At 52.9% G+C, this 27,807-nt stretch overlaps 1 protein-coding gene across 5 annotated transcripts in view; it reads left to right on the top strand.

The window, feature by feature from the left end:
* POR (cytochrome p450 oxidoreductase) overlaps window positions 1-27,791 on the top strand; it is a 31,936-nt gene extending 4,145 nt beyond the window's left edge. For 4 of the 5 annotated variants that reach the window (XM_076354222.1, XM_076354225.1, XM_076354224.1 and 1 more), the window contains 15 exons: window positions 8,823-9,015; window positions 16,312-16,360; window positions 17,229-17,357; window positions 17,980-18,129; window positions 19,010-19,134; window positions 20,054-20,143; window positions 20,614-20,712; window positions 21,380-21,496; window positions 22,337-22,455; window positions 24,205-24,386; window positions 24,545-24,694; window positions 25,273-25,540; window positions 25,997-26,142; window positions 26,412-26,497; window positions 26,744-27,791. In XM_076354222.1, the coding sequence (XP_076210337.1) occupies window positions 8,837-9,015; window positions 16,312-16,360; window positions 17,229-17,357; window positions 17,980-18,129; window positions 19,010-19,134; window positions 20,054-20,143; window positions 20,614-20,712; window positions 21,380-21,496; window positions 22,337-22,455; window positions 24,205-24,386; window positions 24,545-24,694; window positions 25,273-25,540; window positions 25,997-26,142; window positions 26,412-26,497; window positions 26,744-26,888 (2,034 nt within the window). In that variant the 5' untranslated portion in view covers window positions 8,823-8,836 and the 3' untranslated portion in view covers window positions 26,889-27,791. Of the gene's footprint in view, window positions 1-3,480; window positions 3,643-8,822; window positions 9,016-16,311; window positions 16,361-17,228; window positions 17,358-17,979; window positions 18,130-19,009; window positions 19,135-20,053; window positions 20,144-20,613; window positions 20,713-21,379; window positions 21,497-22,336; window positions 22,456-24,204; window positions 24,387-24,544; window positions 24,695-25,272; window positions 25,541-25,996; window positions 26,143-26,411; window positions 26,498-26,743 lie in introns of those variants that run through there. The other variant, XM_076354221.1, reaches the window with a different exon arrangement.
* The last annotated feature ends 16 nt before the right edge of the window (window positions 27,792-27,807 follow it).

Genomic DNA, 27,807 nt, shown 5'->3' with positions numbered 1-27,807 from the left:
ATCACAGGGTGACTGCACGCACTTCTAATAGGGCAGCCAGATGTGAAGCCTGGGTCTGGGACCAGGAGGACAGCTCTCTTGCTGAGTTACCACGTGATGCAAGGATTGTGCGGTAACACCTCCTTCCCTTACAGCAACGTAGGAGACGGGCTTGTAATGTCTGAAAAGCTCTCACATCCTCAGAGGAAAGCTACCTTATAAATACAAAGTGTCCCGGTTCCATACAAACAGTGCTTGGTTTTCATTAAATAAATAAATCCCCAAAACATACTGTTCCGATCGATCGGAGGTCTTTACAGTTCTTAAACCTTTGCAGGATCTGTTTAACCATGTGCCTCTGATGCTCTTCCAGCTGTTAGTTTCAAAGGAAACCTCCCAAACTAGAACAGCATTAGAGGGGTTTGCTGTCCAAACTGTTCCTGGTGGAAGAGATCAAAGTCTGTGGCTACCAACCCCATCCGTAGTGCTCCCCCCCCTGTAGTGGCTGCAGGCAAAATCACAGCTTGTCACATGAACCCTCAACAAATGCAGGCAGGGGGTAAGTAAACGGCCAGTTTGGAGGAGGATGGTTTTCACTGAACTTCCACCTGTGGCAACACTGGGTACAACACTTGTTAGAAGAGGCTGCTGAAAAAACACCACGTTCCCCTCTTGATCTTAAAAAAAACATCTTCAGCGGGACCTGAACCATGCAAAATACATGCCTGAATGGGTTGCTCCTGACATTTTGCAGCATAGCCCTCTGAGCAATTGATTTGTCTGAGAAGGGCCCATGGTAGTTGGCAAAAGGGTGGTCTAAAACTCCTGCAGACGTGTCCCAACTCCCAAATATCGGTGGTGTTGAGACCCCTGTTCCACTTTCAGACGATGCCTGAAGCACGATGCACCGATTTTGTCCCTCCCTGGGAAGCGAGGCTGGGGAGCAGTATTAGTTACCAGGGCAGTTCAGTTTACCTGCTGTTCTCAGGTTTTGTTTATCCTGTAATCCTCAACACTTGTTTTTCTGTGCTGGCTCATGTTAATCTGCGTGAAGGAAGGTGTTCAGGTGCCTAAGCTGGTGAGATGCCTCACATCCTTGTTTAAAGGTCGAGAGATGGGCTTTTACCTGGTGAAAGGGAGTGTGCAAAATCAGTAATTCTGGGTTGCTTTCTTTTAAGGCAGCTTGGCAAGTTTGAATTCATTTTTGTGTTGGATAATGCCTTAAGTCCTTTGGTTCAGTGTACTGGGCTTACTGCGTAGCCCCACCTTGGTATATCTGTAGGGTAGAGTTGCTTTCTGCCTCAGTAAAACCGCTCCTCTTGTGGTTCTCTTCCTTGCTTTTACAGCTGCTCTGCTGTCCTTGAATAAGACCTATTGGACAGAAAAAAATCCAACTGTGACAGTGAAAGCTCAAATATGCAGTATTTCAAGCTCCAGACTGACTGATGCACGCTTCGCATCTGTCTCGTGCCTAAAATAGAAGTTCTGCCGACGTCTGAGCCGGTGTGTCAAGGTCTGGTTAGAAGAGACCTTGCACAGCGAGAGTAATTTGTTCTGTTTCACCAAAAAAAACCAGCTTTTGAGTTGTGTGTGTGTTTCTTACCCCTGCTCGAGGTGTTCCTGCAGCCAAGTCCTCTGTTTAGATTGCGGTTTCCGAGTTGCTGGAAGTGCTGAGAGCCCCGTGGAGAGTCACTTTCCCTAGTATTCTGTGAGAAAGACTCTGCTGCTTTCCACCCTTCTTTATTGAGCTGGTGGTGGTTAATGGGAAGTTGTGGGATGTGCTGGGATTTTTTTTTTAATACGTGGGAAGAAAGTGATACAGAAATGCTAGGCATAGTGAAAGCCAAACCTCGTTGTCGCAGGCACTGGTGAAAGTCAGCCCTGGATCACCGCTCGTTATCGCTGTCATGAGGAAAGCACGACTTTAGCTCGCCGTGTGCAGTGGCCGCCCTGTTTCACAGCGAGCACCAATGCGGGTGCTCGTGCTGAGGCTGATGGGCCGAGGAAGCCGTGAGGTTTCCCACCATGCCTTCTTTCCCCAGTGCAGCCTCCAGGAGCCCTGGAACTCGCCTGTAGGGTGAGCCCACCCAAAGCAGGGAGCCTGTGCAGACCAGACCAAGCACGGCCACTCATCTGGCCAGACCAAAAGCCTCTTGTTGAGGGGAAACGCGATCTCTGTGCGGCAGAGCTACAGAGAAAAGGCTAATCCAAGGGCTGTTGAAGGCAATGTTAAATAACCTGGATCTGAGCGCCAACTTCAATGGTCTGCTTTTGTTTTGGAAAGGACCACTTTTCTTGCCAGGTCTCCTTTCATTAAGAAGGAAGGGAAAAAGAGTTAATTTGAGACTTGCTGAGACTGGCACAGGCTGTTGTAAACAGGATTTCTTATTCTAATTGGTTGCATTCATATCTGAAGAGGAATGAGAGAAGATCTGGTTTTGCCCCAAGGGTCTCCTGGCCTGATACCACACACTAGCACACAGGAAAGTCTTCACTGCAGTGAGATTCAGAAGAGACCGGGCACAGGATTGTGGGCAGAAATGCCATCTCCATCACAGCCCTGCTCTCTTTCTGCTGCCTCTCCCACTTCCTCGTGGGCTCAGGTCCATGGGGCTCCTCTTCCTGACACACATCAGTAACCCGCCTGTCTTGTATAAGGAGAGAGAGAGATATGTGTATATATATATAACCCTTTGCTGGTCACAAGACTGCTTTCACGTTTGTAAGCAAGTCTTTTCCTTCTCCTCCACTGCTACTGCTGTGCGGAGTGATGGGGGCTCGCAGTGGCTTCCTTTGGTGCTGCCATCTGTGTGAGCTCTTGACAAGCTTTGCAGGTGCTGTAGGACTAGAGACCTGTGAGAGGGCCACCAGGTGGTTTTCTTTTTTCCCTCTCAGGTGTTTTAGTTGGTTTTTAAGTTAGTTTCTATTTATTTTGCCGTTGTTTCTAAAGCTCGGGCTGCAGGTTAGTGCTGTACAGAGGGAAGGAGTTTCCGTTTGCTTTGGCTGCTCATTTCCACGCTGTGTCTCCCCTCTGTCCTGAAGCTGTCTTTTGGGGCTGTGCCATGATGCCAGTGGAAATAACTGATCTCTGGTTTAAAACTGGGGGGGTTATTTTAAGGCGGCTTCTCGAGGCTGATCATGTTCCTGATCTGTGTTGTGCCGTGGTCCTGTGCAAGAATGGTCAGCACAAGAGAAAGGGTGATCCCTGGGGCAGGCCAGACACGTGGTGGGGAAGAGAGTCTGGTCATGCACGCCTACCTGCACCTCGGGAATTCGAGCTGGTCCTTCTCGATCAGGAAGGTGGCTCCTGCAAATCTCGTGGTAATGCTGACATCCCCAGCCACACAGAGCTTCCAATGCTAGAAGTTGTGACAGCTGTGCTTCCGCTTTGTTCACTAATGCAATGCATGTGCTGAGTCAGTGACACGAGGGTCATCATCACGTGGCTGCAGAGAGCAAGAAGAGCACTCTGCCAAGTCGGCTCTGTCAGCAGTGCCCCTTTGTCCCCTTCCCTGGCGTGGCTGTGCGGGGCTCTTACTGGGAGTCTGAACTGGAGAAAGCCAGTCTGAAAGAACCGGTGACTTTTTGAGTATGTGTTGCTGGTAGAGGTGGTGGTGACTTGCATGGATTCCCGTTTACAGGAAACTGGAAAGCAGTCCTTCGGTAAGTGTCCTCGCTGGATGTGAACGGCCTGGCTAGCACAGAGGGTCTCGGCGCTCCAGGGCTCGCGTTGGCGGTGTGATGGTATTGCTGCAAGATGTGTGGCAAGCTCATTCCTGCAGGCGTGACTTGACTTAACCGGCTACCTGGTGTGCCTGCTAGCAATTAGCTGAGAAAGCCTGGACCCTGCTGCGGGCTGGGGAAGGCTTGGCTGCCTGCGCCCTGCTGAGCTCCCTTTGAATAGCGCCTGGCACCGGTGCGAGTGTTGGGCGGAGGGTGACTAATGGCATTGCGTGCGTTTATGTCACTCAATTCCTCCTTTGACTTGGTCGTCACAGATTTTAGCATGCACATATTGCAAAATACAGCTTCTGGCTACAGCTCCTGTTTATCTGCAGGTGTCCAAAGGATCCTGATGCTACTTGATTCCCGCTGGGAAAACTCTGGCTGTTTCAATAAGCTCAGGGGCATGGGAGATGGGGGTGCAGCCTCTGTGCTGCCCTGTGCCAGAGCAGGCAGAGTCCGTAGGGCACAGCGGGATTCATGCCTATCGCTGCATGGGTGTGCGGGGATCGTGGGGAGCCCTCTCTGCTGTGTTGAGCTGAACTCGGAGGCTTCTTGGTGCTACAGGCTGTGATCAGCTGGCCGGCTGGAGCCTGGGGATCAGTTATCGGAGGTGGGAGCAGTGAGCAGCCTGGGGCTGTGCTTGGTCAGCAGTCTTGCTTCTCCTTTCCATCTCATGTGAGCAGGGCTGATGCCACGAGTCACGGCGTGCTTATGATGGCACAGGGCAGAGGAGAGTCAAGCAGAGAGCTTGGTCACTCATTTTTAGAGCAAGAGTCACAGGCTGCAGTCCCGGTCTGGGACTGGGAAGTCAAATTGTCCTGAGATACTTGAAACTCATCACAAACTTTATATAAATAAAAGGGTACTTCAACTCAAAGAGCCAGCTTGCTGCCCAAATTGCCAACTTAGCTTCAGAGACAAGGCTTTTTCGTCACTAGAAGATACTACAATGTGACTCGCAGGAACATCCTCGTATTTGGCAGAAAGGGAGACCTCCCAGCCACATTTCATGACCGTGATGCTGTGCCTGCCAGTTGGAGTGGAGGGCTCCAGCGTGCTTTTGGGGGCATCTGCTGTGCCACCTCCTAATGCTGCCATCGGCAGCGTGCAAGAGAGGGGGAAGAATAGGTCTCTTCGGGCTGCTGACCACTTGGCTTTTAGGGCACTCCCCGTCCTGTCTTGTTTGTTGTAATACTATTTTTATTTATAATTTAATATTTTTAACCCTGTGACATGATAGCACCTTTAGTCCACATGGAAATCGTGGGGGATTTGAGGATGCCTGGCACTGACAGTGCTTCCAATCCTTTGCTTCAGAGACGTGCATGAGTATTGGGAATACATTTTTTTAATATGAGAAGGAAGTACATCTGTTTGGCAGGATGGAGATGTGCAGAGAGGTTCCCCGGTGATTTGAATGATTGCAAGCTGCTGTGTAGCAAGCAAATTCCCAGGTTTAGAAGCTGCGTTCAGAGGCTGAAAAGCTGTGCTAAAATATAGCATCGCTTGATTGCAATCTTTCAAAATGTTGTGACTCTTCTGTGTGGCATAGATGCCTCACACCTCGGCTGAGACTGATTGCTTTACACCAGATACTGTGTGCATAAACAAGGATCCAGGAACTGGAGCCATGATTTAAAAGAAAAAAGGGGAAATAGAAGTCTGTCTTATCTTGACTGAAGGTATAATAACAATTTATAATAAATGGTTATTAAGGGATAAAATAACTACCCTTGAAACTGGTGTCAGGGGAACTTTTACTTCTGTATCATAAACTTGTCGTGTCCCCCCTCACCCTAAAAAACCTGTCTGATTCTTTCGGGGTCCTTCCAGAGACTGCAGGATTTCTAGGATAGCTAAATTCCAAGTAAGAGTCAGGTTTCTTTTCCTGAAAGTTAGAAAAGGACATGTATTTGAACGTTAATTGCTGTGAACTTCTGGAAAATAATTGTTACAGCCAACTAGGTAAGACTGAGATAAATTGAGGAATAATCTTCCTGTGCTAGATGAAGTGAGTTAGATAAATAGTTCCGGAGTTATGACAACCCTTTAAAAAAAGAAGTGTGAGGTCTAATTCCACATCCTTTGCCTTTCTTTTGCTACGTCTAAGCAAACCTTTTTGTAAGGGTGGGGATGGTGAAGGGAGAGCAAAAAGAAAAACCTGTAGCTAGAACATAAGACTCAAATAACTAAATGTCCAGGACCAGATGGAGCCCATCATCAAAATTAAAGCAGTTCTTGTGTCTTTGGTTCTCACTAGAGAACAACGGTGTTTCCTTCCAGGGTTAGAGGTCAGTATATAACCTTTACCCTGTGGAGACTTGTGAATGAAGAGGAGACCAAACCAAGACTCTTGTCCATGCACCAGACCCATAAGCCTCCAGAAATGGTGCTCTTCCCTCCGGGTGTGGGGAGTGAGCGGGTGGTCCAGCTGCTGCTGCAGCTGGAGGGTTCCCCTTTGAAGTGCTGGAGAGCTGCAGTGTGGTGAAGGCCAGGAGATAGTATGGCTTCCTCCCCCATGTCTGTCCACGCTGCATTCCCAGGAGCTTCCCTCCCGAGGATGCCTATTTCCAAGGCATCGCTGCTTGGGAGAGCAGACCATCTCCAGAGGCTTGAAAAAGCAAAACCCCTTGTGGCTGCTGCTTGTCCCTTCTGCACTGGGAGGCCAGAAGCTCTGCTGCTGTGGGCATGGCAATGAATTGCTGCTGGAGACGTAGCCCTCGCCTTGCTGATTAGCCCAGGAACTCATTCTCTCGCCCTGTGTAAGGGCAGCTGGCGAACATCCACATCTGGAGCTGGGAGGGGAATTGCTGTGGGCCCAGGCGTATGCAGCCTGTATGCGTTCCACCCTGGGCTGGCTGCCGCTCACCAAAGACGTGTCTAGCTTGAAACTCTCCTCCATGTGCAGTTTGTTACAGGGGATGCTGCTGTGCTCCGTGCAAGGAGGCTTTCCTAGGGCTTGGCTGCTGCGAGTGCTGGATTTGGTGCTCAGAAGGGAACGGGGGGAGCTCCTGCCCAAAACCAGCTTAGCGTGGCCTCCATCAGCCTTGGGGTTTTTTTCATGGCTTCCCCTGCGCAAATGTTTGTCATTGCCTTATGTGCCATGGGAAAGGACTTGTGAAGGCAATAAACCAGCAACGTTTTTCCCCCTGTCAGTGTGTTCCCTTGGTGTCAGTTGCTGAACGTGCTCCTCACTGATTTACTGGAACCCAACACGGAGGAGGAGAGGGACCCTGCTGGGAGCTGTGTGTTGTTGGCAACTAAGCTCCAGTTGTGGAGGCTTTAACTTAACAGTTTAGTCTACAGTTGTACAGAAATAACACCCAGCTCTTACTTGGCTCTGAGATCCAGCGATGGAAAGCCTGTCTGCAAGGGAGGGAGGACAGGGTGACCTGCCTGATGGAGAGGAATGGGCAATTTGCTTGTCTGCAGTCGCATGACTAACATTTTTCTTCCACCCCCCTGCTTAGTGTTATCCCTGGGAACCTAATGGGAAGCTTTGCAGTGGTGTTTTAGTGCCCTTCGTAGTACAGTCACTTGCCAAGTTCTCCACTGAATTAAACTTCTCGTGGGGCTGAGAGCTGGTTGGGCTCCAGAAATACCCAGGAGCCCACCCATGATCACTGCCAGGTGGCTGTGGACTTCTCCCTGCACTCCGCAGGGCTGCCTTTTATAGCTGGTGGCCTGTGGCAGAGTACTTCGAGTTCTCCGGAGCTGGACTTTTCCTTGGTGGGATAACAACAGGGAGTTCTTATTTGCTGAAGACCTTACCTGGTCTCCCTCATTAGCGCTCCCTAAGCATCACCTTCCTTTTTCTTCCCAGCTCCTGAATGCATTAGCATAACCTTAAACTTCAGTCAGTTTTATTTCTCGGCCCAGGCACAACTTGGAGTTTGCTGGTTCTCTTTCAGCCCCCCAGGAAAGCTGTCTGGGAGCTTTTCTCTGGCAGGCACAGGTTTGCTGAACAGGTTAACTCTCCCCTCATGGCTCCGCCACAGGACATGTCCTTTCTCTCCAGTGACACCCCCACGGCTCTGAGTCGCTTTTCTGTGTGCAAGTTAAAATGTCCATGGTCTCCTGGGTTGGCAGGATGCCCAAGTACAAGAAGAGAGTCACTTTGCCCTTACAAATCAAGTTTTGAGTTAATTATCTGTTTGCTTGGACAGAGTGTGTCCTTGTGCATTGGGAAGATAATCTTGTGATCTGGACTAGGGTCAGAGGAGTTCAGAGCTTTGGCAGAGCAGCGGGAGGGAGGGAGCGATGGGTGGCTCCCCAGGGGAAGGACAGGGGCCATAGGGCTAGTTGGGGACTTGAGGGCTGGGTGCTCATCCTTGTGCTACCACGGATCCTGGGTATGGCCATGGGGAAGTCACAACTCACTTAAACTCTGCCTTGGCAAGTGGAAAGGAGTAATTCAAGGAGGTGGACGTTAAACTGGGGAAGATAGTGGAGGGGACTGGGAAGCCAGATGCCCAAAAAGAGGTGGATAGTAAATCCGATCTGCGTGCAGAGGTGGATAGTAAATCAGAAGTATTCATTGTTTGTGTTGTAACAACCTAATGTGGGTATGCTCACAGAAGTACCACGCCACAGTCCTGCTCTGCGGTTTATAAGCACAGCAGTAGGTCTGGGGCATCGTATCACCTTGTGGAAAGGAGGGAGGAAGCCCTAGATCTCTGGGGTGACTGGAAGAGTGGGGTCTTCCCCCACTAACATCCCATGGGCTCCGTGGTGAGTAAGGGCTTTAGTAAAGGCTGGCCATGAGTCCCTGTTGAGTTTTGCTGGGGCGTTAGTACGAGCCAGGCTGGGCTCCCTGGCTGGAATGTGGGGCTGCTCAGATGGTGCTGGCAGAGGGGGAACAGAAATCACTGCTGGTGGATCAGCATGGATGCAATGGGAAGTGAAAAGCTTGGTGGGACAGTGAGATACCTTGGGATGCAAAAGGATCTCGCAGTATTATGGTGCAAAGCCTCTCTCCAAAGAGTTGTTGGGCTGCCTTGTGCTCCTAGGAGTAAATGTATAGTGGAAAAGCATGCTCTGAATGTCCCTTAATGCTCTTCTGGTCTTCCGTGGCACTGTGTGACTGCTGGTGTTCATTTGTTCTTCCTTGCTTACAGTGCCTCTAACCGTCATGGGGGATGCCGGCATGGAACTGAACATGTCCCCTCCCGACAGCGCTGCACAGCAAGACTCTCTCTTCAGCATGACGGACGTGTTTCTCATCTCGCTCATCACCGGGCTTTTTACTTACTGGTTCTTCTTCCGCAAGAAAAAAGAGGAAGTTCCAGATATCCCCAAAATGCAATCAATGTAAGTAACAACTCTCAGGCAGCATGGAGTGAGTGTAGCTTTCCATCGTGCTTATGGTGGGTCCTTGGAGGCTGTGCGGGAAGTTCAGCTGGATTCTGGGAAGTCCCCAGGCGAGGGGACTTAGTCCCAAAGTGCATTTCTCTCCCCTTGCGTTTCTTCTGAGCTGTTCACCTCACAGTGCAGAAATCCCTGCGGAAGAGCCAGGCTGCAGTTCTGCCATACCCCACTGTGTGGCCCAAATCGGTAATTTGCCTTTCCCAAGCAAGGCAAGAAAAGGCAAGGCAGAAAAGCCCCTGGCTGTACTTCAAAACTCTTAAGGATTGCTTTGGCTATTCTCTGTGTTTTCTGATAAAAGTCATATTTAGATAAATCTGGAGAAAGGTGGACTTGCTCTTAAGCAGGTTTCCTATCAGAAATCTTATCTACCCTTAGCTATGAAGAGAAGAAATAGTCTTGGGGAGCTGGGAGGTAATTCCTGGGCATGAGCTGCTTGGCAGCTCTTGTGAAACTTGCTTGGCTTTGATGCCAGGTTACCGCAGCAGCAGGAGACTGGATTTGGAGAGGGAGAGGTCCTTGTTCCACCCTGTCTTCTGCCAAGGGCTTAGGGCCAGGAGTGAGCCGCATTGGTGGAGATCTGGGTGCATTTAGTTCCTTGTCTCAGTCACATACCAAACGTAACATCAGTTTTCTGCTGGGCTTTTTAGCTCATTCCTTCTGTTTCCTCCTGGAGCATTGGTAAGAGCAGTAAAGAGGTTTGAAACCCGCTGCAGCAGAGACTGTAGGAGCTGGTGTTGTGCAGTACCTTTCCCTTCAGTCTCCTGGGATCTGTTCCCTGCGTGGGTGCAGTTTGTCCCAGAAAGAAGGCCAGCCTCAGCCTTAGCCCAGCTCTGCGCTTTCCAGTATTAGGCCTTTGCAGAAGGTAACCACACAACAAAGGTGAATCCTCTGGGTTTGTAATGCCGGCTGAAAATTCACTGTAGGCCCCCCCCCAGTCCTGAGTGGTTGGCTCTGAGGCCATGCCGCGAGCAGGGGAAAAGCAATGGCTGGCTGCTCGCAGTAGGTTCAAGATTTAACATGTACAGTTGCACCAGCAAGGCGTCCTGCACGAAGTGGGTTTCTCCCCCTGGCACTTAGCGGGTGCTGCTCTGGCAAGAAATACTCGTTAGTCCTTCATTTCAAAGTGTTACAGCCTGATGTAGAAAGAAGCTGTGGCAGGACCTGTCTGTAGGCTGCTCAGATGAGGATGTTTGGTGACAAGCGAAGGCATTTCAGCAGGGGATTGATGCTCCTGTTACCCTGTGTGTAAAAGCTAAATCAAACGCAGCAAGCGGTTGTGGGTCTGTTATCTCAGACCTGTATGTCTACCTTAGTGGGTTACGCTGCTTTCAGTTTTCAGGGCTCATCGTCCAGTGTTTGTGTTGTAATTCAGGTCATAATTGAAAAGGAGCAGGTTTGGTCTCATCGCTTCTGCTTTGGTCAGATCATGACCCTCTCCTCCGGTGGCAGAGCCCTCTGCTTCAAGGCAAGCCTGGGATGCCAGGTCTGTTGTGAAATCCCCGGGTAATGGGAAGAGTAGCACACAGCTCGGAGCAAACCCTAAGGCAGGCTGCGTGCGCTGGTGTTCCAGGAGGATGGACAGTGCGTTTTCTGGCTGGGAGGGGTTTAAAAGGAAGAAATGTCCCTGGCTGCGGTACCTTGTGCAGACAGGTGTGCACAAGGCTGGTAGCAACCCAGCTATCTGTGCCTGCTCAGCCTTACCTTGGGAATTTGTGTTGTTGGATCGGTCAGACACTTTCCCTCTCATGCCTGCAAGAGAGGGCTGTGTGTATCGGTGCATGTGGTTGCCTCTGGATATTGTAACAAGAACGGCTGCATTGCGATGAGAGCTAAGTTGGCTGGAGAAATGGCACTATCAGTCTGAAATTAGATCCTGACATGGCACAGATCGACTTGGAGAGCTCCTGTGCTCACCGTCCTTGTGACTGTTTCCACCCACCACGTGCACCTCTTCCAGAAGCTGTTGTGACCTTGCAGAGAAGTCACACTCCAGAGGGGCCTGCTGACCACCCCAGGTGTGTGTCACCGCCTTGTCCTGCTGCAGGACCTCAGCACGTGGGCTTCTATCTGAAGCTGGAGGCTTTGGCTTTGAGCTGACTCACGGGTGTTTTGCCCGTGTTTCTTGTGTGGGGTCCGTGCCGCCTTCTCCGTCTGCGTGGGAGACGGCTGGCAGGGAGCACTGTGTGCAACCGCTGCTTGCGAGAGTTGTGGAAGAGCAGCACCTCCTCTCACTGATAACCAGGGAGGGGTGAGGTTGCTCCAGACCTTGTCTGACACAATTCATTTTGGAAAAGTGACAGCTAGGCAGGTGAAGAGCACAAGAGGAGGCTTTAAAGTAGTTTTTCCCACACGTTAAGCCTGACCCTGCCATTGCCTGCTGCAGCCCTGCTGTGGTCATTGTAGCAAGCTGTTCTGAGGGCAGCGTGGACCTATAAGCCAAGGTTGTGGCTGGTGGCACATCTGTCCTCTGGGACGGAGACAGCAACTTCCTGCAGCTTTTGCAGCATTATTTTATGGGACACTTGGAACTGGGCGGGAAATGAGTGGGGAAAACAAGCTTGTTCAGCCTTGTGTTTCCTTCCCTCCTGTCGTCCTTGAGTCTGGGGTGGAGTTTCCTTTCTGATGAACAAGCAAAACGGCAAGATACAGGATCACACTGTCAGGCGCTGCCCGTGTCTGGATGGATGGCAGGCAGGGGCAGGCCCATCTGCAGGCAGGGAAGCTGTCCCGGACCCGTGAAGGCAGAGAGCCCTCGGCGGGGCTGTCTCTGGCTGAAGTGGAGAGCCTTGACCTTAAGAGGTGTTGCTTTTCTTCAGCACATTCTCTGCAGCTCTGCCTTGACTCGCCAAACTGTCCTGAACTGCTTTATCTGATGGTATTGGGTGATGGTTTCTGTCATGTCACTTTGGCCCCCAACTTCAGCTTCAGCCTTGGAAGACTGGAGGGTGAAAGTGCTGAACAGCAATTCAGACGCGTCCTGATGGCTGCTGCTTTAATGGATTTGCTTGCGACGTGGGAGAGTGCAAGCAGAGTCTCTGACCTGAACACAGCGTCCAGCACCTTGGTGCTCTCCTGGGGTTTTTGGGGGCCGCCACTGAGCAGCACACCTCGATCAAGCCACATCAGCTCAGCCGGGTCTCCAAAGGCAATGCCGCAATGCAACTGCCCTTGATTGTGGAAGAACAGATGCACGGTCAAAATACCCCGTTCTGGATGGCATCTGGGCTGGGTTCACTCCGCGTGGCTCCACCAGCCCACGTGGCCTGGGAATGGTCATGATCTTGCCCTGACGATGCATCTCTGGGTTCGGCTACCACTCAGGCGCTTGCTGATCCCTTACCCTCACAGCCAAGCGGAGCTGTTCTCCTGCCCGAAGGAGCAGAGCCCAGCATGTGCAGAGGCTTGCAGCGTACGAGATGTCCTGTACCTCTGTCATGTAACACGCATGCGTGGGGCAGGCCGGGATACCGCTGACTGAGGATTGCTTGTGTTTTGACCATTTTCAGACTTAATTGAAACCACCGGAGCAGCCTTCCCCGCAGCCTGTTCTGCAGATGTCATTAGGAAGAACGGCTCTCCATCGCCATGCAGCCGTGGCCACCACGCTTCCTCGCGGTGGCATTGCTGGGGAATGCACTAATTTATTTTTATTCTTCGGCTGCTCCTCCTCTGCGTGTTTCTCAATCACAGATTTCTTTCCTTTCTTGTGTCCCCGCTCTGGAGTTGTGCAGACTGTTGCCCTGGGGAGACATGGACTGGTACGCTGAGCGTCACCCCCCCTCCCTTCTCCCCCCATCTTTGACATTGTTTGGGGCAGAAATTGGCTTATCTCTATTCTGCAGCTATAGAGAAATCCGTTCCCTGGTGCTTGTAGGGCTTCCTGTGGCAGGAATTGCTCCAACTCCTTAGTCTGATTAGCTCTCTTTGCTGCCTGCGTGTGTGTGTGAGAGAGAGAGAGAGAGACCACCTCTAATTTAATTTAATAGGATCCTGAAGAGAACAAACTCCTTTGAGCTGCCTCCGTAATGGCACTGCCATAGTTACCCGTAGCGTTGCTCATGCAGTGTCTGGAATCGTTTCATTCAGCTACAGCGTCGACTTTTTTTTTTTTAAAGAATATATATAAAAGCAGCTGTGATATAAACAGTTTCCAAGGTAACAAGGCTGGGGGAGGGTTTTGTGTCCCGTCCCCCTGCTCCACGCGGGTGGGAGAGGGATGTGTGCTGCAGAGGATCCTGGGAGGTTTCATTCTCCACTCCTAATTCCTTTCTGCCACTGCTGCCAGATGTTGCAGTTTCTCAGGACTGTGCGGATCCACTCGGTAACTTCCAAAGCCCCGCCACGAGGATCTGAGCGGACAGGACCACTCCTGCTATGACCCGTGCCGGGACCTTTTGTGCTGCCTCTCTTCTCCTTAACAAAAGGCTGACGCTTGGCTTTAATGCCCAGGAGGAGCAGAATGGAAAGGCCTGTGTGCGTGTTGCTCCAGAGCTAAGTTAGATCCGTCCCCCCACACCTCCCCTTGCAGACAGACACGGCTGCCCTGCGACTCTTTGTCTGCCTCTTCCCTGCCCCGACCATGGGCTGCGTGTACTCGGCCCCGCGAGAAGAGGCGGCCGTGGCGAGGTGAGTTAATCTGCCCGATGGGCAGGCGGGGATCGCTCTGACTTGATGGGTCACTCCTGCCGTCCCAAAGCTGGGCGGAGTGGGGTGCTTCTGCCTGCTGGGGCAGGAGGAGAAGGAAGAGGAGAGGCTCCGCTTGGAGGCAGGCTGCTCCAGAGGAGACCCTGCTGTCGGTACTCAGTTTCTCTGCAACGTCCAGGCTGCGTTCTCACTTCTGCATGTACGTGTGCTTTCGGGAGGAAAGCCACAGGCGTGGGAGCTTTCTGAAGGAGAGGTGTTCGGCTGAGACAGAGGCTTTGGTATCATTGCTGAGCTGTCGGGAGCTTCCTTCCCCCTCCTTTTTTTCTTCTGAAACCAAAGTGGTAGAGAGCCCTGGGAGTCGCTTGTGCTGTAGGCTCTCACCAAGGGTGGGCATTCTGTACAAGCTAAAGACTTGCTCCGACAATGGAGTTAATCCCCTTTCCTCTACCTGTCACTTCTAACTCTCTTGGAGTCGCTGCCCTGAGCTATCTAAGCTGTAAGAGCAGTCGTTGCTGAAAACATGCTTTCTCTTCTAAGTTTTCCTGGCTGAGCAGTAAAAATGAGTGTCATTTCTGTCTTCAGCGTCTGCGCGTCTTTGCAGCTCAGATTTTTGAGCCACCCTGATGAAGCAATTTCAGGGAGTTGTGTAGCCTTTTTTCAAAAGCCAGACTCATTATTGCTTCTGTGTCTGAGCCACAGACTGTTCTTCACCACAACACTTCAGTGCAGGGTTGCCTCCTTTTGAAAACAGACGAGCTCCATGTGCTGCACCCTTTTCTCTTCCAAAGGGAGCTTGCTGAAAGGATCTAAAACTTTTTTTTTCCTCCTCCTTTAAAAGCGTTTTGTTTAGCAGTTGACCCAACAGCTATTTTAATTGGATCTCATTTGCAGAGGTCAGTAAACCGAAGAAGTTCACCAGGGAGCCAAAAGCTAAGTGAGAGCTGAGTCTTGTGAGCCGGCTGGGGGGGCAGCTCCCCCGAGCCCCCGTCCTGGTGGTAGCATGGGCAGGGCTGGGGCTGCTCTCTAAGATGCTTGTGATACCCCTGTTCCCAACGAAGCACAAACGACAACGTGGGGAGGCTGTTAACTGCTGAGAGAGCAAAGTGGGGAGTGCGAAGCAGCTCTCTCCTGGGAGCACGGCCGCCTCAGGTAGCGTTTTTGGGTAGGGTTCGCTCGTCTTCAGCGCGTGCTGTATGGGGCTGTGTCAGTGCTCGGAGCTCTCAGGCCAGGTTACGGAGCTCCTTGAAACCTTTGGGTAGAAAGGGGTGCTTGAAGACATGCTTTGCTGAACGTCCCTCACCCTGCCGTTCTGTGTGTGTGTGTGTGCTCTGCAAATGTCTCAGCACATCCGCAGAGATCCCTCCCTCTGGGCTGCAGAGTTTAGGAAACTGTTAGCGAGCTCTGCGCATTCTTACATGGGCTGGGGCCAAAACCATTTGTGTTTTGTCTGGAGGCTTCTCTCTTCCCACGGGAGACCCAGCCTTGCATTCTTCCGTTGTGAAAGAGAAACGGGAATGGGTCCCACGTTCCTCCTCCCGGCTACTGAAGCTCCAGTGGGGAATACAGCAAGTGAGCTCCTGGCACTTGTCCTCCTGCCTTGAAAAGACCCCAGCGCCTAATCTGACTGTAGCTAGAGCCACCTCTGCTTGTGAGGCTCCCAGGGTCCCCAGGGCTGGGTTGCTGTCACCCTGTGACAGTCCATGGGTGTGCTTAGGATAGCAAAGCTCTTCTGGCTCCCTACCTAATAGGGTAGCCATAGTGGTGTGAATCTCTGCCTCGATGTTTCTCATGCTGCTGCGGTTTGTCCCTCTTTCGAGAGAGAGAAAGCCACCTCCCTGTGATAATACAAACGCCTTCTGTGCCGGAGATCTGCACTGGGGACGGAAACCCCAGTGCAGGAACGAGCCCTGCGGGACTTCGGCGGGCAGTGGTCGCCTTGCCGGAGGCTCTGTGGGTCTGATCAGCTGCGTCTGTCTGCTCTGCAGGGCTCTCCAGCTCTGGGACTCCGGTCTGGCATGCTATTTTGAGGTCGGAACAGCTGTTTTTTAACCCTGTCTGACTTCAAGCTTGGGGAACGCACCCTGGGGGGCATGGCTCAGCACCGATCCCCTGCCTGTCCGCTGTGGTGGGGGAAGCAGGGAGCTCTCCATTCCCTTCTCTCCCATTGTGGCTTGGCCTCTGAGATTTTTCTGGAGACTTACTCCTGCATTGTAGCTCTGTGAGATCCTTGTAACCTGCTCAGCTGTGAAACCTCTCAGAGCAATTGATAGAGTAAAGGTTTCCTGACACTCAGGGCTGAGTTTCTGGGCTTTGCCTGCGGGAGGATTTACCGATGGAGGTAAGGCAGGGCGTCAGCTATTCCCCTGTGCTCTGAGAGTCCCTGGTCCATGGCTGTGTGCAGAGGAGAAGCCCTGCAGCTGAGCGATGGGTATCCCTGTGACAGGGTAAATAAGAGTGGTCGATGGGGACTCTCACCACTTTGGGTAGCCATCTGAGATGTGGTATGGTTTGGGGGCCACTGTTTCCCCACTTGCTTATTCCTGACCTTAAAGAACGAACGTGCCCATCTGAAAGGAGGTTCCTCCTGTCTTTCAGAGCAGCTCCAGTGAGAGACAGCAGCTTCATTGAGAAGATGAAGAAGACGGTAAGCTTCTCGCTCTGGCTACGCGGGGTGCTGGGAAGGTGGGGGAGCTCGTGTCCTTCCCGGTTTCCTCTGGAGACTGTCTAGCTGTCAGCAGGGGGGACTGGTTTGGATACAGACACCTATCTGCTGCAAAGAGCATCCAGAGGAAGGCTGGGTGGGCAGGCAGGAATAGCTCTTCCAGTCTATGCCTGAGAGTTGTTAGAGAAAAAAACTGAAGTGAAAATTTGGTGCAAAAAAAAGTGTAATATGAGATCAAAGTCAGGAGGGAAATGGCAGAGACTTTAAAGTCATTGGCTGGCAGTTGTTTATCTGCGTGGTTGGTTCCCAAACTGGCTCGCTCTGGAATGGGAATTGTTGTACGCAGAACTGGCGGGTTTTGACTCTGCTGGTCTGGACACAAGAGGAAGCAGAGGAAGAAGCAGGGACTGGATGTATTTTCCGTTTTACTTCAGAGTAGCTGGCTTGCGGCAGAGCAGGAGCTCTGGTGCTCTGGTGCTTAGGCACTTTCCTAAAGCTTAGGCAAGTCTGCTTTCTCATCCAGGGAGTTCCCTGTTTTCAGGAGTCACGCTGCAGCCTTGAGGTTGAGAATAAATCTTGAGGGTTTATTCTTTGCTTTGGGTTTTAGCCTGACCTGAGTCACCCCTCTGAGATTGACAAGAGTCATGTTCTTATTAACAGCTTAGCCTTGAGTTTTCTGCCGCAAACCCGTCGTGGAGTCCCGTACAGGTGCAGACTCCTACTTGCCTTTAGGTTGCAGCCCAGGGCTCCTGATCCCAGGTGTTGCCTTTGTCTCTGATAAGATGTGCTTCGTCCGTGCATTTGCCAAATGAGTAATAAAAATTTAACAGGGATTTCTTTTTCTCTCCAGGGGCGAAACATAGTGGTTTTCTACGGTTCCCAGACAGGTACAGCAGAGGAGTTTGCCAATCGTCTCTCCAAAGATGCTCATCGCTACGGCCTCCGGGGCATGGCAGCGGATCCAGAGGAGTATGACTTGGTAATTTAGCCATGTACAGCCTCAGGATAGGTAACATCCTTTTAGTATCCCCTAAAAAAAACCCAGAAGGAGCCTGGCCAAGGGACAGTTGCCCTTTTAGTAGTGTCATTTAGGGGAGAAAAGGTCAGCCTGAGAGATGCAGAGATGGGCTTGGTCCTTGCCATTCTACAGATTTGGAGTGAACACTGCAACGTGACTGAAAGAGGAAGGTAGCCTGGAGTGTTTGGGAGTTGCGAGTCATCCATTGGCAGCATGAAACTTGCTCCGTATTCCTTCTGTAGTTAGCATTGGTCCCATACTGCTGCAGTCTTGGACAGAGGCATTGACATTGTGGTGCTCACCAGAGTGAACAACGATCCTGGTCCCTTAAAGCCTTGTATGGAAAATCCCATTGCTTTCCTGGTGGGGTAGAAGTATTGACTTGCAGTCCAGTGAGGGTGGTTAGCTTTATTTTCCCTGCCATTTTGGGTGGGTTTGGCCTTTCCCAACCCCTTTTGTAATCAGCTCTTTGACATGACGTGGTGCTGTTCTGCACACCAGAGGCAGCTGTATTGTAGGAATAGGCTTGACCAATAACCGTGTTGTGGGAACCTTGAGGGTTTATTCTTTCCTTTGGTTGTAGTCGGACCTGAGTCGCCTCTCTGAGATCGACAAGTCCTTAGCTGTGTTCTGCATGGCCACTTACGGCGAGGGTGATCCCACGGACAATGCCCAAGACTTCTACGACTGGCTGCAGGAGGCCGACGCTGACTTGTCGGGTCTCCGATTTGCAGTAAGCGGCTCAATTCCAGTTCATGTTGCATTTGGGCAGGAAAGTCAAAAGCCCTCCACTGTGCCTGCGCATGGCTTGGGTAAAGGCACAACATGATGTCTATGCCTTGTACGCCTGTGTCACATGCGGTCCCTATTGTCTTCCTCTCCAAGCTTCGTGCACGCTTGCAAACATGTATCTGGGGGCTTTAAATGCGGATGTCGGAGTGCTCTCTCCATTCCCTAAATCACAGGGGTTCGCTGGTAATGTCTTGCCACAAACAGCCCAGTAGGCATTGGATTCAAGGTCTGTAAATGAGTTACAGGTTGCTGCTGCTGTTCAGAAGCTAACTGAGCAGCCCTGGGCCAGATCTTCTCCTGCAAATTAAATCGCTTGGAGGAGTGTGTGAGCAGGAGCTCCTGTGCTGAGCTGAATAATTGGCTGAGATATAGCCACCTCACCTAAACCCCGGCCAAATTCCTTAGGCAGCATAATAATTGCAAATGAGGAGAAAATCCACTGCTGGAGATGTTAAGCTGCTCTGTGTAAAGCAGTGAGCAAACATTTGCTGAGCTGTTTGTGGGAGGCAAGGGACAGCAATTGGTCTCCAGGCAGTCCAGGCTCTTTCTGGTGCCTCGAGGAGATGATGCAGGCAGCTCTCCTGTGTGCATCCTCTTGACATACCTGAGGCCTGGCTCAGGGGAGGTGGTGGTGCCTACTGACCAGACACTCTCCAGTGGTAGATTCTTACTCAAGGTCCACAAATAGCTGACGGGGAGCTGGGAGAGGTCTTGCTGTCTTTCTTCAACATCCTTTGCTGGGTGATACGAGCCAGAGGATGCCAACTGGATGGGAAAAGTCCAGCCCCTGCTTCTCTGCACTCACCAGTGTTCCCTTCCAGGTCTTTGGGCTGGGGAACAAGACTTATGAGCACTTCAATGCCATGGGAAAGTATGTGGACAAGAGGCTGGAGGAGCTTGGAGCCCAACGCATCTTTGAACTTGGGCTAGGAGATGACGATGGCAAGTGAGTAACTTGGCTTTAAGGGCTGGTCAGAGCTGGCTAAAGCATCGTGGAAGGGACCTTGGCAGGGAGTTGGCTCTACTACTAAGACAGAAGTAAACTTCATAGGGCTAGCTGTGGGAGCTGACACGTCTCTGAGCGTGTATCTGTCTGCTCTCTCTCCCACAATCGGATCCCTGTACACTTACGAGTATCCTGTGTCTGGGAAATCCCACATCAGCTTTAAATGACCATAGTTATGTACTCGAGGAGGCTTTGCAGCCTCCTCTGCCTGCGCCCTGCTGCAGCTCCGTTGCTAACCCAGCCTGTATGGATAAACTCACCCGTCCCTGTGGAGGAGGCAAACTCCATCTCCTTGTGAACTGTTTGTTTTATGGTGGAAGGCAGCAATTTTCCAACTCAGACAATGATTTTTCTTTTTTTGGGGGACACACACACCTCTCTATGCTTTCCTGAGCACCCTGTGGGTGCCACAGGCATCAACCTGTGGCTCTACCTTTAAGGGCTGCAAGATCTGATGAGAGGGATGTGCTGTGTGTGGGAAGCTCTGAGCCCAGAAAAATAAGCATTGCCATGGTGGAATCTGCCTTTTAGGAAGGAGACCTAATGCCAAGAGTGGGCAAGGGGTAGCTGAGTTGGTTAAAGACTGAGTCTGAATAACAAAGCCTTCCTTGGCAGACCTGGTGAAGGGAGGGGTGGCTGGTATAGCAACAGTTCCCTCCCACCCACTTAGTGATCTGAAGACGCTCTTCTGGTGATCTGTGGGCATGTAGACATACCAAAACTGCCTGGATCCAAGGGCAAATGCCTTTTCCCGTGGTGAAGGAGGAAGTCCATAGGGATCTCAGATGGCTCCTCTGGGAAAATAGCCCTTTGCTCTCCCTTGGGCAGGGTTATTAAATCTCTCTTTTGCCCTGGCTAGCTTGGAAGAAGACTTCATCACCTGGAGAGAGCAGTTCTGGCCTGCGGTGTGTGAGCACTTTGGGGTGGAGGCTACAGGAGAAGAGTCCAGGTGGGTATGGGAGCAGGTTCTTCTGGGTGCCAGAGAGATCGGCCACCTCTGGCTGGTGGCTGTGCCATCAGTCCTGAGCTGCTGTCCCCTTTCCTGTGTGCTGCCTCCCCTTCCAGACTTGAGAGGGCACATGTGGAGTAGATCGTGGGGCTATTTGGACTGAGCCTGTCCTGGTGCGAGTTTGAACCCAGCTCTGGATTTCTGTTCCGAATGGGGATGTGATGGGTTTGGTTCCTTTGTGGATGGCTTTGCTGGGTTGCGATGCTCTCAGTGAAGCTGATGTTTCCTCTTGGTTTGGGCTTTCTGCGTGGTCTGTCTGATTCTTAATGTCTCAAGAAGGGTGAAGCGGTGGAAGTTGCATTTGTTTTTGAACTGCAGCAAATCCAGCGAAGCAGATGGTGGTTCCAGCTGTACCTCGTGATTTCCAGTTTGACTTTTTTCCTCTTTTTCTCTCCCCCTTCCTCCTCCAGCATCCGCCAGTATGAGCTGGTGGTGCACACGGATGTGAACATGAACAAAGTCTACACCGGTGAGATGGGTCGTCTCAAGAGCTACGAGAACCAGAAGCCGTAAGTGCCAAACTGCCCTGGGCAGGGTGTACGTGGGCCAGGCTTCGGCCGATGGAGTCCTTGATGTTTCTAACAACGCGTGCTATGCGGGCAGTGCCATTTCTGCAATGCAGCCATGTGGCAGATGTCTGCCCAAGAGAAACAGGCTCAGATCTTCACTGGGACTCTTGGGGATTCCCCAGTTAATGAATCGTTAGTGTGTGAGAAGGTGGCTGTGTTCACATGTGGTGTTTGGCTGGTACGTTTGCAGCGTCTGTCTTGAGGTCACTCAGAGCCTTTCCTTGCCCAGGTAGCTAATGCGTGATGGTTGCTTGCAGTTTTGCTTTGGGAAGATTAGCTGTATAAATTATTTCCAAACTGAAATATCTCTTTGAGATGTGACATTCCCTCCTATTTACTTTTGCATTGCTTGTTCTTAATGGGACAGAAGCTGTTGACTGCTGGGCTGTGCTTAGAAGGGAAGTGATCATTTTTTTTCTGCCAGTGTGGGTAGCAGCATGATCATAATTTGGTTTGTGCTGTGGTGTGCTTTGAAACATGAGCCAGGACAGCCCCATGCTCAAATCATGGGGGGCCTGCTCTGGAGGCAGAGGGAACGTGCTTGGATACAGAAAGCACTGTGAGCCTGCAGGAGAGTAACCCGGAGGATCCTTGTCTTTCCTTCCAGACCGTTTGATGCCAAGAACCCCTTCCTGGCCCAGGTTACAGAGAACCGCAAGCTGAACGAGGGTGGAGAGCGACACCTTATGCACCTGGAGCTGGATATCTCCAATTCCAAAATCAGGTAGTTTCCCATGGGAAACTGCTCCCCTATTTTGGCAGGAGCAGTCTGCATCAGGAGCAAAGAACAAGGATGTGGCACTGGCCTCATCCAGCACTTCAGAAGGGGACCTTGTTCGCATAATTACTTAACACTGCCCCTCTGGACTTCTGTATCACATATCAGGTACCCCATGTCAGGACTTTGTCCTAGCTATTGTGCTGCGCCTGGCCGTGCCAGCTGGCTGCTCCGGGTCCCTCCAGAGCTGGCTGCACATACCCGTCCTACCTGAGCAGTCCCAGCTGCAAGAATTCTCTAGGAGGCATTCAAAAAATGAGAGGGCAGATGAGCTACGAGAGAGGGGAAAGCTGGGGATGGCTCATGCCTGGGCTTGCCTGGCTTAGGTGTACAAGCATAGGGGAAAAAAAGCCCTGTTCTTAAAAATCCTCTTGCTGGCTTAAATTCCTCTCTGTGTTTGCGAGAAAGCTGTGAATCTAGGTGGCTTAACACAACAAAATACTGCAGAGGTTTTGAGCAGCTTTGCTCCTTGCCTGTCAGGGAGTTGGCCTGTCCTTGCTGGAAGTCTGGCCTCGTTGAAGTCTCTGGCAAAACTGCTGTTATCTTGGAGGTGCCTTGTAAAAATACTAGTTCTTAAAACCATTATTCCACAATGGTCCTTTCTGCTACTACTGCCAGCTCTTTGGGATCCCTGATTGTGCAGGCACTGCGTAGCAGCTCAGATCTCAGTGTTGTCCTACTGCCCCTTGCACCAGCCCGCTTGTCTTCTAGCTGAGCAGCTCAGGCTTGGGGTGGATGAGAAGTGGCGCTGGTGTTTCATCTGCTCTCCTCCTGCTCTCGTGCCAGGTACGAGTCTGGGGACCATGTGGCGGTGTACCCAGCCAACGACTCTTCTCTGGTGAATCAGATTGGTGAGATCCTGGGCATGGATCTGGACACAATCATGTCCCTAAACAATTTGGACGGTGAGTAACGATCACCCGAGCGTCAGCAGTTCTCCTTCAGCTACAGCCTCTGTCATAGAATCATAGAATCATTAAGGTTGGAAAAGACCTCTAAGATCATCGAGTCCAACCGTCGACCCAACACCCCCATGCCCACTAAACCATGTCCCTAAGTGCCTCATCTACTCGTCTTTTAAATACCTCCAGGGATGGGGACTCCACCACTTCCCTGGGCAGCCTGTTCCAATGTTTCACCACTCTTTCAGTAAAGAAATTTTTCCTCACGTCCAATCTAAACCTCCCCTGGCACAACTTGAGGCCATTTCCTCTCCTCCTATCGCTTGTTACTTGGGAGAAGAGACCGACCCCCCCCTCGCTACAACCTCCTTTCAGGTGGTTGTAGAGAGCGATGGGGTCTCCCCTCAGCCTCCTTTTCTCCAGGCTAAACAACCCCAGTTCCCTCAGCCGCTCCTCATCAGACTTGTTCTCCAGACCCCTCACCAGCCTCGTTGCCCTTCTCTGCACACGCTCCAGCACCTCGACGTCCTTCTTGTAGTGAGGGGCCCAAAACTGAACACAGTGCTCGAGGTGCGGCATTCCCACCATTCTGTCCTTCCCACCAGAGCGGGAGCCAGATCACCTTCAGGTCCCGTAGGGCACCTCCTGGCAAACAGAGACGTCCCGTGGCCGCTCCGAATGCCGTACCGTTTTAGCAGTGGCACAGAGCCCGCTTGCTGAGAGCCGGCTGAAGTGGGTCAGTTGTGAAACGCGCTTAGTGTGCCCATTCAATAACAAATTATGTAACAGCACACTCCTAATTACAGAGCATCAGCCTGCCAGAGCATCCCTCTGCTGCAACAGTCCCAGAGCTCAACAGGAGCCTTAGTGTCTTGAGATGCTGTTATTCAGTCCTTGGAGGAGGCACAGGCTTGGGGACTGAACTGCCAGGAGGGAGCACTGGTGCTGATACAAGGAGCTCTTCTTGGGCAGTGTTCCCAGCAGAGCTGGCCTCTGGCAGGAGGGAGATGGCAGCTGCTGCCCATCTTACTCCTGAAGCAGCGCAGCCTGACCTGAGGCATCAGATGCGCTGGCCCAGAAACCTAAGAGAGCTCCTGGTTTCAAGGGACCAAGTGGCTTTAACGCACTGCCAGAGCCCGCGGCCCCCTGTGCGGTGTCCCACGTTGTCCGGCCTCACACTGTCATTCCTGTCCCTTACGGACCTCTTCATTTGCTGAACTGAATGGCTCCAGCCTTGACTGCTGGTGCTTACCTTTCCCAAAGGGGCTCTGAGCACGACTGTCCATGGCTGAAGGAGACTAAGGACACTTTTGAGGCCAGATCTGAAGGAGGTGTAAGTGCATGAGGCCAAATTAGCTGCGGAGAACAGCCCTCCTGCTTGGTCTGGGAGTTTGCTGGGTGCCTCTGTGCATGGGTATCTCGGGGCAGAGAGCCCCACTGGGGAGCACGGGATATTTTTTTTGCTGATAAGCTGTCAGGCAGCATCTGTGAAACACAAGATGGGCTACTGGGAGACGTAGCTGCCTGGAGAGGGAGCTGCCCTGTGCTGGAGCTGCTTCAGTGTGGGATCAGGGCTTTGGCCAACAGGCTGATTCAGCCCTAGGGCTGCTCTCTCCTTCCTGAAGCCGGTTCCTCTGCTGTCTCCAGCTCTCATACACTGCATGTAGCTGCTGGCACGAGATCTCTAACATAACAGCATGCGGTTGCTGATTTTTAATTTTTTTTTTTTTTCCTCCTCTCCCTCTTCTCCAGAGGAATCCAATAAGAAACATCCCTTCCCCTGCCCCACGTCCTACCGTACAGCCCTGACGTACTACCTGGACATCACCAACCCGCCCCGCACCAATGTCCTCTATGAGCTGGCCCAGTACGCCACGGACACCGGCGAGCAGGAGCGCCTCCGCAAAATGGCGTCGTCTGCTGCTGAGGGGAAGGTGGGAGCTGTGGCCTTCCCAGCAAAGCTGCTGGGTTGAACTGGGTGCTGGAGGATCCCCAAAAGGGATCCAGGACCGTTGGGCACCATGTGCAGAGAGCTGAGGGAGTGTTTGCCAGCCACATAGGGAAGTTGTCACGCATGTGCCCTTGCCCGCAGGCTCTCTACCTCAGCTGGGTGGTGGAGGCCCGGAGGAACATCCTGGCCATCCTGCAGGACATGCCCTCGCTGCGGCCCCCCATCGACCACTTGTGTGAGCTCCTGCCCCGCCTGCAGGCCCGCTACTACTCCATTGCCTCCTCCTCCAAGGTGAGCGTGCTTCCAGCAAGGGACTGAGGCTGCTGAGAGACCGCTTCAGCTGCAGCTCCACAGTGCCACGGTCCCCCTCTCAGCTGGCGACCGGACATGGGGAACTTGCCCTGGCGATGCTTTCTGTGAGGGGGACAGCTTTAGTTATCTCTGTGCATGAGAAGAGGGGGTTATCCCAACTTCCACAGGGTCTGCAGAGGGTCCCACGCTGCAGCCAGCTGCGCCCTGATACCACCACCCTCCCTGCAGCCCTGCTCCTCTTCACCCGTAGGCCTTGCTTTCAGGGCTTGGAAGCAAGGTGGCATTTTAGGGGTTGGTCAGAATTCACTCTTTACTTTGTGCCTGAAGCCCTGAGGTTATTGGCAATACCGAGGGAAGCTCAGTGGTCCTGTGACGAGTCGGGCGCAAGACAGAAGCCCCATGTGGGGCATGCTGGGAGGTTTGGTCTGCCAGGGGAGGAATAGCTGTCTCAACGTTAACATTAGGTTAAACTTCTCCCCATCCCTGAGCACAAGGGAATGAGCTATGGGGTTGCTGGGGCTCCCTCTCTGCCTGGCGCTGACATCCCTTCCCCGCAGGTTCACCCCAACACCATCCACATCTGTGCCGTCACGGTGGAGTACGAGACCAAGACGGGACGCCTGAACAAAGGGGTGGCCACCAACTGGCTCAAGAACAAGGTGCCCGATGAGAACGGGAGCAACTCTCTGGTGCCCATGTACGTCAGGAAGTCGCAGTTTCGCCTGCCCTTCAAACCCAGCACGCCCGTCATCATGATTGGACCGGGAACTGGCATAGCCCCCTTCATCGGCTTCATTCAGGAGCGGGCCTGGCTGAAGCAGCAAGGTGAGGGCCCACAAACTTCCCTGGGGACTGGAGCTGCTGCAGGACAGTGCTCTGCGGGGCCAGTCAGTGCCTCCAAGGTGCAGCTTGTGCTGCTCACATCGCTGATGGGGTCTAGCAAAAAGCAGAGGCGGTGGAGCAGCCACACAGCTGAGTGTTTTTGCCCAGCACGAGGATGCTTTGTTCTCCTCTTGGCCACAGAGGATGTTTGGGGGGGCAGATAGACCTGAGCCAGTTCTCTGACCTCTGCCACCACGACTCCAAATAACCGCAGTCAAGTCACTTAGACTCATTTCTAAAGCATACGGGTACTTCTGGGAATCCGCCTCGAGCTTCCCCTTATAAACAGAAGCAGTCGCGCAGCTCTGCCTCCCCCGGGTTGGCAGGACGAGGGGAGGTGGGGAGGACGGGGTTGGGGGCTGCAGGGGGCCAGCTGATGGGTGGCGTGTGGCTCTGCAGGCAAAGAGGTGGGCGAGACGGTGCTCTACTACGGCTGCCGCCATGAGCGTGAGGACTACCTGTACCGCGAGGAGCTGGCCCGCTTCCATCAGGAGGGAGTCCTCACCCAGCTCAACGTCGCCTTCTCCAGGGACCAGGCTGAGAAGGTACCGCTCTAGTCCCCCAGCCACTTGCTCATGCTGCCCACCATCGCTCCCAGCCGTGGCGGCGGGGGAAGAAAAGGCCCCGAGGGCTGGAGACTCCCAGCCTGCAGCCTCGCTGCTGGGGAAGGCGGCCCGTGGCAGTCGTAGGAGCACCCAGCGCCTCCGCTGTCTTGTGGAGCCACCGGCACGGGCTTGGCTTCCCCTCCCTCGCCATGGCCTGCGGCGTGGGGGCTCGGCTCCTCTCGCCTCACTCCCACCTTGTTTCCTGCCAGGTTTATGTTCAGCACTTACTGAAGAAGAACAAGGAAAACGTCTGGAAGCTGGTTAATGAGGGGAACGCTCATATCTACGTGTGCGGGTAGGTCCGGTGGCAGGGAAGGGGCTTTGGGAAAACATTCCTATTCTCAGGAAAACGAGTGTGACTCAGTTTACCCACTTGTGCCTTACAAGCCCTGGGAGGGTTACGCTGTCCTTGCAGGGGAGGGCAAGCGGCCGGGCAGGTGGGCTGGGGTGAGCAAACCGTCCGTGTTCGGGTGTTGAGAGGCGACCAGGGCTCTGTGGCTCTGATGTCTTACTGCCTCGCTCACGGTCCCCTTGTTTCCAGCGATGCTCGCAACATGGCCCGGGATGTGCAGAACACCTTCTACGAGATCGTGGCTGAGTTCGGGAACATGAGCCAGCCCCAGGCCGTGGACTATGTAAAGAAACTGATGACGAAGGGCCGGTACTCTTTGGACGTCTGGAGCTAAGAGCGGGGCTGGCGGGGCCGGGGAGAGAACAGGTCCCCAGGCATGGGCCCGTGGGAGGTGGAAAGCCTGCTCGCCCACTGCTGCTGTGGGTGACGGCGTCGTCCCCAGCCCACAGCTACCCCAGTGTCACTCCCAACCCCTCCTGGGCCACAGCAGCCCCCCGGGGCGGGCTGTGTACCCTGGGGGGTGGAAGGGGTTGAGAGGGGGAGGGGGGTAGCTCAGGCTGTTGTCCGGGAGCTGCGGTGCCCCCGGCACCACCTCGTGGCACCAGCCATGAGGTCAGGGACACAGCTGATGTGGGGCAGGAGGGACGGACGGTGCCGGGGGAGCTCGGGCTCCTTCCCTGAACACGAGGTGTTGCCTTATCCCCTGGGGCTGGAGACCACCCTGGCCTGCCGGCACGGGCAGCCTGGGGACGGCAGAGGGGTGGAGGAGCCGGCAGCCCCCTGCGCTGCGGGTTTGGTGCGAGGGCACGGCGTGGGGCAGCGATCTGTCCTCGCCTCCCTCCCACCCTGTTTGGCCATTTCTAGGATGCGGGGCTGGCAGCCGGCCCTGGGCACAGAGCTGCCCCACAGGCACCCCCCTCCTTTCCCCCCGCTGCCCGCCTTCGCTCCAGCACGCAGCGGGGAGGGGATGGCTCCTCTCCCCTCTGGAAGAGACCTGGTCTTGGGGGGTCTCAGTCCGCAGGGGCCCTGCTTGCTCCCTGGGGTCCTGCAATGGGCGGCTCCCCTGTGCCCAGCCCCTCCCTCATGCTGTGTACGGTCATTTTTTTAAATACTGTTTTTATTTTAACATCTTTGTGATTTAATCATGGAAAAAAAAAACCAACAACCTTTCAGGCTGTCCAATGACTGTAAATTATTTAAATACATTTGCCCTTGGAATAAAAATACTGTTTCTGTAGTTTGCCTCCTGCCCT

The sequence above is a fragment of the Aptenodytes patagonicus genome, chromosome 17, assembly GCF_965638725.1.
Source record: "Aptenodytes patagonicus chromosome 17, bAptPat1.pri.cur, whole genome shotgun sequence".
In the NCBI taxonomy this organism is placed as follows: Eukaryota; Metazoa; Chordata; class Aves; order Sphenisciformes; family Spheniscidae; genus Aptenodytes; species Aptenodytes patagonicus.
This window is presented reverse-complemented; position numbering and strand designations above follow the sequence as displayed.